The 15,531-nt window shown below is 38.5% G+C and overlaps 2 protein-coding genes across 2 annotated transcripts in view; one reads left to right on the top strand and one right to left on the bottom strand.

Annotated features, from left to right (window-relative positions):
• The window catches only part of ANLN (anillin, actin binding protein), a 37,264-nt gene extending 27,130 nt beyond the window's left edge, over positions 1-10,134 (top strand). Inside the window, exons 21-26 of the mRNA XM_063129636.1 lie at positions 1,146-1,199; positions 6,168-6,254; positions 7,064-7,171; positions 7,914-8,086; positions 8,383-8,866; positions 8,933-10,134. Coding sequence (XP_062985706.1) covers positions 1,146-1,199; positions 6,168-6,254; positions 7,064-7,171; positions 7,914-8,086; positions 8,383-8,506 — 546 coding nt within the window. The 3' untranslated portion in view covers positions 8,507-8,866; positions 8,933-10,134. The remainder of the gene's footprint in view (positions 1-1,145; positions 1,200-6,167; positions 6,255-7,063; positions 7,172-7,913; positions 8,087-8,382; positions 8,867-8,932) is intronic.
• Positions 10,135-12,977: 2,843 nt separating this feature from the next.
• The window catches only part of AOAH (acyloxyacyl hydrolase), an 87,123-nt gene continuing 84,569 nt past the window's right edge, over positions 12,978-15,531 (bottom strand). The window contains exon 22 of the mRNA XM_063116094.1: positions 12,978-13,596. Within this exon, the coding sequence (XP_062972164.1) occupies positions 13,468-13,596 (129 nt within the window). The 3' untranslated portion in view covers positions 12,978-13,467. The remainder of the gene's footprint in view (positions 13,597-15,531) is intronic.

The following is a 15,531-nucleotide window of genomic DNA, read 5'->3' as shown; positions in this document are numbered from 1 at the left end:
CGTATAGCGATAGCTTAGTGCAGAGGTGGGCAGAAGGTAGATCTGAATTTACTTTTAGATCTAGATTATTTGCAGTAGATTGCCAAGGATTTCTCGCTCGCAGTTGTTCAAACAAAAGCCACAACAAAATTTCTCCTCCATCCATCCCTAAATTATACTGCTGAAACAAAAAACATTTGGGGTAACAGGAAAGGATTGTGAACTCTTTTCAATTCTGATACTTGAAACAAATTCCTGGGCTCAAAATTCTTTAATTCTAAGTGTGTGCCTTTTGCAGTGGTCACTAGTTCATGGATCTCAAGGTTCTAGTAAAAACCAAAGTAGTTCCCACAAGCCTGAAGTTTGCCATTCTGCATTGTCAACTTAAAAGCAATATTGCGAGAATATCCAAAAGGTGAATGCATAGGGTTAAAAACCTGTGTGCTTCATAACAATTGCATGAAAAAGTATTTGGTGCATATTGGTAATTTTATGTCTTAAATGATTGTGCTGTAAAGTAAGTAATAGTTGTTTTACTTATTTAACATCACATGAAAGAATTCCAAATTAATTTATTTTATTTCTTCAGTTATCTTGGTTTATTCAGTTGGCTTGATTCAAATGAAGGCTTTCCAAAGGGAAGAAAATATACCTTTTTATTATGGATTACTTTACACTATATAACATATATAGTGGGATTGGCAGTTGTTGGATTTTTCAGAAGATTGTCTGCAATTTATATAAGTTTATTTGTCCATTCCTAAGTACTTTCATCTTCAGCATTTAAACAATGGTACTTAATACAACTTAATTCATACAGTTATCCTGATAGTACTATTACTGTTTGGGTAAAAACCAGGCACTTTAGGAAAATAATTTTCATGCGTCAGCTGTAGATCAGGAAGTAGGAGCTTCACTTCTAGCATGTGTATATTTAAACTCTACACTGGCTGTAAGGCACATCAAACCATTTTGAAACTTGCTTCATTCCTCTCAGGAGACTGGCTGGCATTTAGCTTGAGTATGTTGCTCTGATGTACAGCTTAAAAACGAAACAGACACAATGAAAATGTACATCAGTAGCGCTATGCTGCTGTGTTCATCTTTTTTCCTGTTTTGTTTTGCTTTTGGTTGCATTCAGCATTGCCCATCTCTTTTTTTCCTAGATAAATTATGGAGTTAAGGAAAGAGAGCTACTGGGTTGTTTGTTCCAAGATAAGGTTGCTATGTTTCTTTTAAAAAGAGTTCGCAATGCATGCTGCTTATGTTTTGCCACTAAACTTTGCTTATGGCTATATTGACATGCTGCTTTAAGGACCACTTTAAAGTTTTCAAACTAGAAATTGGATGATTGCAAGTAATCTTTAGGGAAGAATGTCCTTGCAGGAGCTCTTCATGCTTCTGTTCTGGGTTAAGTTGAGTCAAGGGTGGCAAGCACATCATTAGGAGCCTGAGACTGTCCTATGTAGATGTATTCAAGGATTCAGTTTTCAGCATTGCAGCCCATGATGTAAATACTTCCTTACTCAAAGCCTTGTTTTGACTTTGCTTCACTCAGTAGTTAAAAACAGGGGACACTAAAATTTTGCAAAATTAAATGTACTAATCTTGGTAACCTTCCTTTCTGAAAATTGGGCATTCTAATGAGAGGCATTATGACTAAACACATCTAGGAGCATAAGAAACTGCCTTATACTATTGGTCTACTTAAGCCCAGTATTGTCGACATTGACTGGCAGCAGCTGTCCAGCATTTCAAGCAGGAGCTTTGTAGCCCCACCTGGAGACATCAGGGATTGAATCTGGGAGTTTCTGCATGCAAAGCATGTGCTCTGGCATTGAGTTATGAGAGCTTCAGCTCCCACTTTCAGCCATCCCAGTTACATAGGAATAGGTTAGGCATAACTGGGGCTGGGCATTTTGTTGTAGAAGTGATATTGGCTTGGCTGAGCTTTTGGGTTTTTTTTAATGCCATACTTCTAACCTGCTTGTCAAAATGAGAATAAGTGCAGAAGTTTCCAAATAAATATTCTTGCATTACTCTTGAACAAACTTATTGATTTTGTTCTTGCTACAAATGGTGGCTACAATCTATTACTTTAGTGCACATGTGTGGAGGCTACCTGTTTATAATCTTTGCACATGGGGACCTTGTGTGTGTGCATAAAGGGAATCATTCCTCATAGAAGAAAGGGGGAAATCTATGTCAGGAGTGGGTGATTTGTTTTTCCAGGTCTTTTGGCCTACAACTCCCATCATTCCATACCATGGCTATGTTGGCTAGTGGTGATGGGAGTTGCAGGCCAAAACATCTGGAAGACCACAAGCTGCCCACCCTGACCTATGGGAATATGGGACTTTAAACAGTATGGCATTATGTTCCAGTTACAATACTTTAGTTGATGATGACCACTGCCTTCTTTTATCAAGAATGACTAGATTTTGTCCCTGGCTGGTGGCTGGTTGGCCACTGGCCTGGTAAAAACAACACGCTAAACTATGCTACTTAACCACAAAATGGTTAAGTGAATGCATGCATTCCCTTATCCATTTTGTGGTTAAGTAGCATGGTTTAGTGCAAGGTGGATAAAAATCAATGATTTTTTTTTTTAAAAAAAAGACATTTTTTATTTAAATTGGATTTTTTAAAAATAAAATTCTTGAGGAAAAATCTATCTAAAGATAGTTTTCTATTTAAGATACATTATAGTCCAAAGGTTATTCATCATGAAATAAAGATTAGTTTTTAATTATGTAGCATGAAGCTGTTTAAATTTTTTGTTAAATGAATTCCATTAATCCATTAACAATGTCATGCTCTTCCAGAGGTTTCTGTAAGATTATTTTTCTCCTTCCAATAAAGTACAGCGAAAAGTTGTCCAAATATGAATGATTAACCTATTAAACTGGAGATAGTTCACCTCGTAATAATTTCATAATTATCTACCTATGATGTGTTTCTAATAGTATAACCAAATCAGTATTTTTTCAATCTAACTGTAAAACTAACCTGAAAAGTTGCTATTCTAAAAATGAAACCTTCATCTGGTTGTAAATATTAAGATTATACCAGCAAGAATGAGTCTTTGGTAACTCTGAGTTGTGTAAAATATAGCGAGGAAGAATGCACTTTTTGGGGGGGCTGTCCGGGGGGGGGGGGGATGTCACATGATTAAATCAGGTCTTTCTGAGTAGTGATTTAAATCATGATTTAAATCAAATCCACCCTGGTTTAGCTTGTTGTCTGACCCAGGCCACTGTGTGAACAGAGTGCTGGACTAGATGGACCCTTGGTCTGATCCAGCATGGCACGTCTTATGTTCTTACTCTTGTCTTGGGATAGATGTTAATTGAAAATACCTTGGTGGTTATCCATGTTAAATGAAATGAAATTGTGAGTGAAACAAAATAAGATATCAGTATATAAGTCTGTAAAGACTTGGTCCACTCATAAGCATAACAGTGTTTTATAACAATTTTCCCTTTTGTTTTTGAAGCTTGGAGGAAAAGAAGTCTATCTCTATATACTGGTCATGACAAAGTTCTTTATAAAATTAAGAATGTGCTATTGTGAAGTATGCTAGCAGAACCACTTTCTTCTGTGCTAGTGACAGAGTGAGTGTCATAAGATGGCACACAAACCCGAAGTAGTTTAAGAATTGCATACAGAGCGGTTTGTTATCTGAAGAGCACACTATGGAATTAACTAACACAAGATGTAGTGATGGCCACCAATTTGGATGGCTTTAAAAAGGGGGTTAGATAAATTCCTGGAGGAGAAGGCTGTCAATGGCTACTAGTCCTGATGGCTATTTTACTACTTCCAGTATTAGAAGCAGTAAGCCTATGTACACCAGTTGCTGGGGAACATGGATGGAAGGGTGCTGTTGCAGTCATGTCCTGTTTGTGGGTTCTTGTCCAACACCTTGTTGGCCACTGTGAACAGGATACTGGACTAGATGGACCCTTGGTCTGATCCAGCATAGCTCTTCTTCTTAAGAAAATTAATTGTGGGAAAGGCTGTGGGAAGTATGCATGACTGCTTATTATATACAGAATGTGCACTAAAAACATTCAAGGTGTGTCATACTGCCATGCTCAAAGCTAGAGCAATAGATCGAACCATTCTACTCTTGTGTGAATTGTCATGTAGTCAACCCCCACCTCACTCTTAGTTTGGTGGAAATTTTTACTAAGCGTGATGTATTATGGTCTTCGAGGGATCAAGTTGAATAAAAGTTTTCTTGGCATGAAAATGAACTTCACAGTTTGTGAAAGAGCAGAGCTGTGTTGCATTTAATGTAGCAAGTTCAGCTTGGCCTTGGTGCAATACATTATTATCATTATTTATTATTATTTATTTATATAGCACCATCAATGTACATGGTGCTGTACAGAGTAAAACAGTAAATAGCAAGGCCCTGCCGCATAGGCTTACAATCTAATAAAATCATAGTAAAACAATAAGGAGGGGAAGAGAATGCAAACAGGCACAGGGTAGGGTAAGCAGGCACAGTGTAGGGTAAAACTAACAGTATAAAGTCCGCACAACATCAAGTTTTAAAAGCTTTAGGAAAAAGAAAAGTTTTTAGTTGAGCTTTAAAAGCTGCGATTGAACTTGTAGTTCTCAAATGTTCTGGAAGAGCGTTCCAGGCATAAGGGGCAGCAGAAGAAAATGGACGAAGCCGAGCAAGGGAAGTAGAGGCCCTTGGGCAGGCGAGAAACATGGCATCAGAGGAGCGAAGAGCACGAGCGGGACAATAAAAATGTTTAGGAAATTTGCAGTAAAAGTGAACTTGACAGGCCAAAAGGAAGTCAATTGATTTTCAAGAAGGGATATAAGCTAAGTAGGGAGAGTCGACAGGTTGAAGGAGAGAATAGAATATGGGACCTAAGTACATTTATAATTGTTTTTCTCATACATATATAGAAATATCATCTCAGAATCAGAAATCACAGTATTATAAGTAAACTTACTAGTGTCAAATTGATGCTCTTAGCTCAGCCTAAGGCATGGAACTTGACATGCTTATACTGTGAGTACAGAAGAGTTAAAAGCATACTTTAAATTCACTGCTGTAGATCTGCTGATTATCAGGGTTGAATTCAGATTTGCCATGTTGAGATATACTTCATTTCATAAAAGCTGTGAATGAGAGAGTTGTTTTTGCTACCATCTGTCTCTGAATATGTACAGAGTATCTTTCTAAAACTTGCTGTAGTGACACAAGCAAACTTTGGAAAACAAACGTTGGTCCTTCAAGTATGCTGTCTGTATTCTTGGGAAAGTAGACTTTCTGCTTGGTAGAAGCAGGGATGTTGCTTGGCTATTCTGGATCTCCAAATAATACACTCCACCACAACTAATACTAAGAAAAATGTTACTGCTAGTACCAGAGGGTTTTGTTTCTGAGGGGTTGCAGCCTCATTCTCCAAGCTGGCTGACTTCAGAACTCCCACACCAGCCATGTTTTGTGGATGCTGTGCCAGATCATTCCACTATATACTTTGGAGTGGGAGGAAAGAGTCCTAAAAGTGGTAGAAGTAGTATGCCTGAGATGAAGAAAGGATGAGTACAAATAGGCTTCCGGCTGTAAGGCCTTGGTCCCAGTATCTATTTCTACTTCACTGCCCCCTGACAGTGCATTAGTAATCCTAATTATAGTGTATATGTAGCCCTCACTGAATAATTCCAGGAGCAGAATGGTGCAAGCAGATTCAACAATCATCCATGTGCATATCTGTCACACTTGCTGCGTTCTGTTGTTAAGGACTGAGCTGAAAATCGTGTGTAGAATGGTTAGTCTGCTTATTTTTAATAAGGTCACTATTGCTGAATGTAGTAGAAAACTGAGGCTTCTCCCCACTTCACCATGTATATTTCAACAGCCCATCTCAAGCCTTGTGTTACCGACGCTTTGTCCCTCCTCTTCCCCGGTTTCTCAAGCTTGGTAGCAACTAACTTGGGTGCCAACTCTAGGGAGCCCTGCACTTAGATCATGGATTTTCTTGAACTTCTGACTAATCAAATGGCCAGAGATTACTTTCCCTTTTCAAGCAGTGAGAAACTTTCCAGAATCTTTCTGGAATCTGAGCATTTAGTGCTTGTTTTGTTTTGCTTTATAGTAGATGTGACTTTACAGAGGAATAAGAGTAATTCTTAGAATCTTTCATCTATTTATTTTTCAGGTTCCTTTTTTATCCTCTCTGGAAGGCCATATATATCTGAAGATTAAATGTCAAATAGATTCTTGTGTGGAGGAGAGAGGTTTTTTGGTAAGTTTTCATTGCATATATAGACTTGTCAATAGCTTGATATGGAGGAAGATTCTAGAATTTTCCTTGGACGTTTGTCCTGATACTTAGGGCTTACTAGTTTTTCTTAACTTGTGACTATGGCAAAACCTTCCAGTAGCCTTATGTGATTAGGTCTTTACTAATGAAGCAGGCCTAGACTAAATTCAAAAGTCCTCTAATGTTATATTAAAGTGATCACAGCCTTTAAATCATAGCTACAATATAGCTAAGTGGTTACTGCTGAATCCAGCAGATGGCACTATGTGCAATAAAAGTCACTGACAATCCCCAGATCAAAATAGCAGTTCACTCAGAAGTATTGTGCTGAAATGATCATATCTTCAGAAAGGCATTGTGTGAAAGTTACAGTAAAGATTCCAGATGTGCTATAGGGAAAATGTAGTCTGGGGGGTTGAGATTTTATGGTACTTTTGTAAGCTGGCCCTTTTTGTAGAAAAAAGACAAAAAAGCAAGATAGAAATTTCAAATATTCTCAGCCATTGACTGCTGGTTATTTAAAGTTCAGTGTATGAGAGACAGAGAAAAGAGGAAGTATGTGAATGATCAAGCATAGGGTAGTTCTATTAGGATGGGTTTTTGAAAGCAGAAGCTGGGCGGGGTAGAGAAAAGAAGTACCAATAGGAGGTATAACACTTTTTCAGTTGCTAAGGGTGCAGATCCCCATCATACTTAAACACGGAAACTTCTAATGGAATCTGTAGGAATAAATTGTAAATTAATGTGTAGAACTAGCATTAGCACTCAAAGAAATTTCTCTCTCTCTCCAGACTATGTTTGAAGATGTTAGTGGGTTTGGGGCTTGGCATCGGCGTTGGTGTGCTCTTTCTGGCAACTGTATTTCTTACTGGACTTACCCGGATGATGAAAAGAGAAAGGTAACTGCAATACTAAAATGCATGTAAAGCCCTGAGATTTGAAAAAAAAAAAGTCATAGTGTGGGGCAGCTTTCCCCAGCCTAGCCCCCTCCAGATGTACTGGACTACAATTCCCATCATTCCCACCAAAGGATGGTAGAGGTTGTAGTCCAACACATCTGGCGTGAGTCAGACTGGGATAGGCTGATGTTGAGGCTGTCTTCATTTTGATCTTAACTTGAAAAAATGCAACGTAGAGAGTTTTTATCATACTTTACTGCAGAGAAGCAGAACTTCTTTCAATTTCAGGATCCAGTTCCATTTTGGAGAAGCTCTCGGGGGGGGGGGGGGCTGTATTCCAGTGGTTAGCAGGGCCGAAGGCAAAAGGCGTGTGGCCAAATGTACTGGCATATTTCTGCTGAAACTTTTTACTGCTGGTAGCTAAGCCTTAGAAGAGGCATTTCAACATTTTAGAATGGGGAAAACCTGCACAAAAGGCAGGAAACCACCCAGCAATCAGTGGTTGGGGGAAAGGCAACATGGCCATCTGAGAAAACCAGGAAGACTGGATTTGGCCTGTAAGTCTGAGGTTCTGCACCACTGCTTTACTGTAATTTGGAGTGGATCCATACAATGCTTTTTTCAGAGGGGACTATGGGTTACTTGTTGCAAAATGAAGTCTCCAGCTTCAGGAGACAAATGCAAATACTATAATTAAATTCCTTACTTCAATGTTTTGGATATGTGACTCTTTTAATTTCAGCATCCAATGGGCTCAATTAACCTGGCAAACTGCACTAATCGTCAGATTGAACCAGCTAACAGAGAGTTCTGTGCTCGGCCAAACACTTTTGAGCTAATTACTGTTCGGCCCCAGAGAGAGGATGACAAGGAAACATTAGTTAGTCAATGCAAAGACACACTCTGTGTTACCAAGTAAGCAAATGTGTGATACTTTTATCAATATCCTAGACTTTCTGTAGGCTTAAAGTACTCTGTTTTCCAAAGATTTGAATATACTGTCACTTTGTCCATTACTTTAAATTTTTATGTGGGCATCTGTAGTCATCAGGTTGAATTGGGAGTTTTAGTATTGCTATTCTTGTGGGTCTTTTTACATGATTAATAGGGTACATCTGGAGGGTAGTTCCTTTGGTACCTTGTCCCATTTTTTCCATGTATGAGTCAATCTGTTGATTAATACTTAATCTCATTTCGTGTTTTTTTTAAAGGAACTGGTTATCTGCTGATACTAAAGACGAGCGTAATCTGTGGATGCAAAAACTAAATCAAGTTCTTGTTGACCTTCGCATGTGGCAGCCTGATGCGTGCTATGTCCCCATTGGAAAGCCTTGAATCATGAGGAAGCTTTCTCATTAGAGCTTGCTTGCAAAGCCAAATACGAACTACGTTGCTCTTTTAATTTAGACTCTTATATAAGGTCCTTTGGGATTATTCATTACACTTCATGCTTTAAAAACTGGAGGGGGGTATGTTGTTTTGGACTCTTGCTACCTTTAGAGTTCTAACTCTTCTAGCATTGGAGTATGATAGGTAAGCTGTCTTTAAGCTCTTTCACTGTGCTAAATATTTTATATACAATACTTCTCAAAAAATTGTACTTCAGTTCACTATTAAAAGTACCAGTTTCTATTAATTTATATATCAGAGATTGGTTTATTTCAAGAACTGAAGAAATTCAGCACAGCGGGGTGGGTGGGACCTGTTGGGCTTTATCCATACACATGTTTTTCCTGACAGGGATGCCTCAAGGTTGTTCAGTTTGGTGCAGAGATGAAGCAGGAACTTCAATGTTTTTATCTGTAAAGGTGTTTTTAGAAACCTAATTATTGGTTTAAATAAAAGCACTGTCTGGTATTTAATGTCCAACATAATTGGCACTTGCAAAAAGTGTCTGTCTAGGTTAGAAGGACATAGAATAGTCATAGATCCTGTTAGGCAAAATAAGGTTTAAAACAAACAAACTGGTGCATGATTTGCACATAATATGGTTTACAGGTATGATCAATTATGCAGTATGTTGCACATGTTCCTAGACAACAAGCATCTAGAGTGTTTTTTTGAATATTTTTTTTAAAGTATCTTCCTCTTCCCCTAGCCATGTTCATCTTCTATTTCATAGTTTGAGTTTGTTACTGATCTTTGAGCATTACAATGTAATTTTCCCTCAGACTCTAGAGCTGCTATATGCAAAGTAATACTTCTAAAGGTCCATAGAGTTTATAACTGAATCTCTTAACACAGTTAACTTCAGCTGATTTGTACAATGCCAATTCTACTCAGTTAAGCAGTGGATATACAGCTTCACAAATGCTTTCCACAGGGTACTACATTGTTTCTGCCAGCTATATCTTTAAATATCAGTAGTGGGGCACTTGTATGCTGTTGTGTCTTTAAATACTTAGAAACACTAACATTTTGTTTCCTTTTCATTATCTTTTGTATTTCCACTTTCAACATTGGCTTTTTTCAGATATTTTAAAACTATAAACAAGATTTTCTCAACATAAATAAAATGCTTGAAATATATCAAAGCAATTGTCTGCTAATAATTATAGTCTTATAAAACTGAAAAAGTGAGCTTAGATCTAGAGCTTGGGATTTAGAGTCTAGAGTTTAACAGTCCTTGTTAGGATGATGACACTCATATATGACCACTGCATTCTCTGTATTTTGGCTGCAGCGATGCAATTCTATACCAATATAAGATTAGTGTTGTGATGTAATTCACTTAGAGCCACCCGCTGGGCTGATAAATATGAGTGCATGAGAAAGTAGAGTGAGTAAATGGTTCAGCAAATTAATAAACTTAGTGAAATGAGTACAAATGTAAATTGTGTCACAAAGGAAAGGGTGTTTGACAACTGAGACCTTCTCTGGAGCAAGCCCCAACCTCAGCACATATGACAGCCTTGGCCTAAGATGGTTCCTTCCTTTCTAGAGCAGCCAATACTATTCCATCAGTGTGCACGCAAAAAAAGAAAGAAAAAAAGAGGTAGTCTATGTGTGTTGCAGGAGTGGTTTCTGTGCCCCTTAGGACAGGGGAAGAACTATGGCAACTCTCCCACAGGAATCAATGGGAAAGAAACTTTATGGGGTTGGTGTGTGTGTGTGTGCTTCCTTTGCCTTCAGAACTTCCCACATCTGCTGATAGGATTGATCTCTTAAGGTACTAACATTGAATGCTTGAGGGCTCAATTGCCCTCTCAATTGCTTAAAGTAATGTTGATGGCTTTTCTTCAGCAGACTTGTATCTTAAATAGTTTAAGATATTAAATGAAGTAATGTATGTGCATTTTCAAATGTGTCAGGCAAGAGGTAGAAATTAAAACCTGTTCTAAATATAAAGATCTCTTAGAGTCTTGACTCACAATATTGGTTTAATTTGCATATGTGGTCCACTTCCAAGACAAAGGAATTATTTACAAAATGGTAGTGGATAAACTTTCAATGTTTACTAGTGAAGAAGTGTTTAAAAACTTTAAAAAATAACGCTGAAGAAATTTTCTGAATAAAGGAGAGTGATTTTTGGGATGTGTTATACAAGAAACAATTATACATTGTTAATTATCTGGAACCATGAATGAAATTTTGAATAACCAGTTTAACATTTAACACTATACAGAATATGTAATCTAATGTAACACGATTGCTGAAAATGTCAGTCTAGTCATGCTGATCTTCAATATTTTTTATACATGGAATTATTAGGGATTTTTTTAAATATATACAACTCTGCTACAATAGGTTTTCATTCTATTTGTCAATAAGTCCTTTCAATCTTGAATTAAGCCTGTTAGATTAAAAGTAGCAATACATGTCCCAGACAAAGACAAGATATAATGCACGTAATTTACCACCCAGTGGTTGCAATAGAAGGAAATTATTGTAGTAAACTCACGCACACGATGGGTGATAATGGAATATCACGTTTATTGAGAATATACCAAGAGTTTATATAGCCAAATCCCTGCTCCTTCTTCCCCCCTCCTTCTCGGCCGAAACTCCTTTGATCACCTTGCTTGTATCCTGAATCAACACCCTTAAGCCCTTCTGTCTCCCGAGTTAGTCTGCCCTCGTGTTTGTTCCGTGCTAATCTGGAAGTTCAACAGGACATGCTTGCAGTTAGACAATGGCCAATTAACTGGGAGGAAGATAACAACAAAAGCCCGTTTGCCCCCGGACAGTCTTCTGTCAATGTGGAGTTCCAGGCCTGTGTGTCATACTTCAAATCATTGTTTGGGGGGGTGGGGATTTGGAACAGGAAGGAAGGGAGACAAAATGGTACCTCATGCACATGCGCGCACGCACACACACACACACAGCATGAGCATGGCAAAGCTTTCTATGGGAGTGTTTGTCCACTTTTGGAACTTGCTGACGGAGCAGTAGGATTATTCTGTAAGTTGATTTGTGGACTCAGAATTGATCCTTTGAGCAGCTTCCCAAGTCTGCTTAACCCCCATGCTTGTTTCAGTTCAAGGACTGAACTCCAATCTTGGAAAGGTCTTGGGAGGTACATTCCATCTGTGGTTGAGGCCAAAGGCAAAGTGGGCAGGACCAAAATAAGATTTTTCCTGATTTTAAATCTGCACAGGAGAAGCTTCAGCATGTTTATTCAGAAGCAAACAAATGAATCACTCAGCAGCTTCTTCCAAAGGTGCCCACCCCCTCTCCTGCAAGGAAAAGCACTTCTCTCGTATCAGCAGCTGATGCCCACTGAGTGCTGAGAAAGGGAGCCTTTTTCAATGTCCAGCAGGGGAAAGCATTTGGGCAGCTCCCAAAACACCAGGGAAAATGGGGAGGAAATGACAGATCTTAGACAAAGGGCAGATTCTTAGATCTACAGATCTAAGTTCTTAGATCTAAGACAAGGGACAGGTTCCAAAATAGGACATGTCTACTGGCAAAGGCTGCCCAGGTCAGTTTAGTGTGTCTTGGGGGCCAGAGATTCCCCACTTGTGCTTTATATCCAAGCAAACTAAAAATGGGTCAGGGGTATTAAATGACATGGTGCGAAAAATCAATCCCCCCATATTTGCCTTGATAGCAGACACCTTGAAGTTCAGTCTTTGCAAAAGAAATTGAAGAGGAAATGTGTGGCTTCGCACAGCAAGGAACATCCAGTTTGATTATCTCATTTCTACCTTTTATTGAATTATAATCAGGCCTTGCTTAAAGAGATTTAGGTACTTCTCCAAAAAGAAAATACTTATAATGGTGTTAATAGTCTGGACTTCTAATGAAAATGTTTTACTTAGGAGAAGAACATGACAACTCCAGCATTTTTGATACATTTGCGTTCAATACAAATCTGCTTTGATCCTCTTGGAATTCAACAATCAGATGTTTCATGTTCGTATTAAAGGGTGCGGGGGAGGTCCACCGCATCCATGACCCTAGAAGGCTTTTTCTTTCAGAAAATCTTAGCAAAAGTGCAACTAGACATTTTATACATTCCAACTTATTGGCCAAACCAGGGACCAAGTTTAACTGAAGATATCCCCAATTCCACCCCCTCTATTTCTGCCTAATAAGTGAAGCTGACACTGCTGTAGTAAAATATAAAGTGTGACATTAAGAGTGGAATTCTATAAATTGCCTGGGAGTAAGCCTGATTGAGGTTAATTCTGAGTATACATGCATAGGGACACTGTTTTAGCAGGGGCAAAACATGTCTTCCTTCTCCCAACATTGGGTAGCACAGCCGTCATTGATATGGTGCTGGGCAGTGAATCTCTTGCCCCATAGCTGCTTCATTCATATATATACACACACATGATAGAGATATGAATTGATTGGCACTTTAGTAACGTAATAAAAACTATCACACAATAGAGAACATTTTAAATTACAATAACATAACAAAATGTCCAATAGTCTTAAAAAAAGAAATTGCATATCCAATTCTCACTGATTTAATTGGCATAGAATTAAGCAGTCATTTAACTCCCACTGATGTCAGTAGAACAAGAAGGTGTTTATCTTTGATTAGTTTGTGTCCAGTTCTCTGCCCCACCCATGCATTTGTCTTCACTGCTCAAAATACCCCTCTGCAATTTTAGTTTATTTGGTAAACATTGACAGCCTTAATATTCTGCATAAACAGTTATGTACTATATTGACAAATCTGCAAACTTAGCAACCTGTTCATTTAATCAGACTGGATATCGAAGCACGTTATAGAAAGGAAACTTGCAAACTGATGTGGAAACACTCAAATGAAAAACAGTGCCACTACTGGTCTATGGTCTCTACAGATTACTTCTGAGGAAATGTGATCCTTGATGGTTGTATCAGTGCCCTCCTTGAGAGTTGAAGACTGCTTCAATCTCACTGTTGAATGGATTTTCTTTTCCAAGAACATGAGGCCAGTCACGGAGTATCTGCTTCCAGATGATGCTTGCTACAAGTGCTTGGGCAATCTAGAGGCAGTCAAATCAAAAGGGGTTATAAAGTACTTTAGTTTAATTTAGGAAGAGCTTCATATGCTAAATTTATCCCCTGGGATGTGGGGAAAGTCATGCTAAGCAGACCTTGGAAGAGTTTCTGTTAAATATTCAATGAGCTGGATCCATACTTACTGACAACTGAAAGTAGACCCATTGAAATTGATGAGACTTAAGTTAATCATGACTAACAAGGCCCATTGGTTTGAATGGGTCTGCTTTTAGTATGACTAAGGCTGGATCCAATCCATTAACTCCAAATTTAGTAAATACCCTCTTTACAAACCGATCACAATATTTGGATCTTTTTCATTGGGTCTAATCACCTTTCTGTCCTTAGTAAATACTAGCCTCTCTCCTTATTAAGCAATGCCTTTTTCATAACTGCAAAATGTATTGCAAATAGTGATGCTTGTTATGGCTTTAACAGTTTTAGTCTCACTACTCTAATATGGAGTGCTTAAGCTGCAATTATATGCACACTTACCTGGAGTAAGCCCCACTGAACACAGCAGGGCTTAAGCCTGAGTGAACTCACATAAGATTGCACTGCATGCTTGGAAACACAGATGACTTTCCATAAACCTAGTCAATCTTCGCTGCCTGCTAGCCAACAAATGCAGCAATTTGGATGGATCAAAAAGTAAAGTGGACCGTTGCTAACATCTTAAAATGTTACAATAGTGATTTTTCCACAAGCAACTTCAACTGCCCCAATCTGGGACCTTCCAGATGTTTTGGACTACAAGTCCCATCAGCTCCAGCCAGCATGGCCTATGGTCAGGGATTATGGGAATTGTCCAAAACATCTGGTAGGCCCCAGGTTAGGGAAGACTAAACTATATAAACTGGTGTGGCAACTGAGACACTCCAATGAGATATGTTAGCTGTAAAATAATTGAAATGTACATCACTATAGGTTGGAGCCAGATTTATTAATAGAAGAGTTGAACTACTGGGATCAATGGGACTTACGTTAATAATGACTAACTTAAGCCCCACTGAGGTCAATGGGTCTACTGCAAGTATGACTAAATACGGATCCAACCCTATTCTCTTTTTGTATATAACAGCCCATTTCAGTGGAAATTTGATCCTCTACAAAACTCTTAGTATTATTTTTCCCTTCCTAAGTCAAGTTGAAATGCTGCCAGCTTTATTATATTTTTTTCTACTACAGAGCTTCCTATATGACTTATTAAATTCATGTTCAGGTTCTCTGAGTTAGGTACGGACTTCTTTTTCAGCTCAGTCCTTTAAAATATGTAAATACATGGATATTTCCAGCTTTGGGAGTTTTCTGACAAACACACTTTGTCATTTGGAAAGGGTCTAATGACCCTCAAGCAGTGTTCTGCCCATATAGAGCAATTATAATTCTCTAGAATGAACTCAGACTGGTCCTGTTTGGCAGCCTCTATTGCTTTAGAGCTTTTTGAAGCATATAACTATTTTGTTTTATAAGGTTCTGTTGAAATGCATGGTCATGTCATACGTACAAAACAATCAACCACTCAAAGCAAGTATTGCCCTCGAAGCTATGCAATTCACCCAAACAGCTTACACTATTTGAGAGTTGAGGACGACGATGCTGGGGCTGTGAGGATTTTCCCCCTGGTTAAAATAAATTAGAGGGGGATGGCATAATCGATCCTGTATCTAAAATTCCAGAAGCAATTAATTAAAGGACAGCATGATGAATGGAATTTCTAGGCCTACTTTACTTTGTAGTAGCTTTGAATTCCTCTTAGATATGAAGTGCTGTTGAAAATTCTACTTGACTTCAGATAGCCCCAGTACACAAGCCATTTATTCCCAGTCCCCATTCACACTTCCTGTTAGCAGCAAAGGGGCAGGTTCCTCATGGTGAAATCCTATGCATGATTTCTGAATACAGGAACCACATGTACA

Source organism: Elgaria multicarinata, chromosome 1 (assembly GCF_023053635.1).
Source record: "Elgaria multicarinata webbii isolate HBS135686 ecotype San Diego chromosome 1, rElgMul1.1.pri, whole genome shotgun sequence".
Classification (NCBI taxonomy): domain Eukaryota; kingdom Metazoa; phylum Chordata; class Lepidosauria; order Squamata; family Anguidae; genus Elgaria; species Elgaria multicarinata.
The sequence above is the reverse complement of the archived record's forward strand: the minus strand, read 5'-3'. Positions and strand labels throughout refer to the sequence as shown.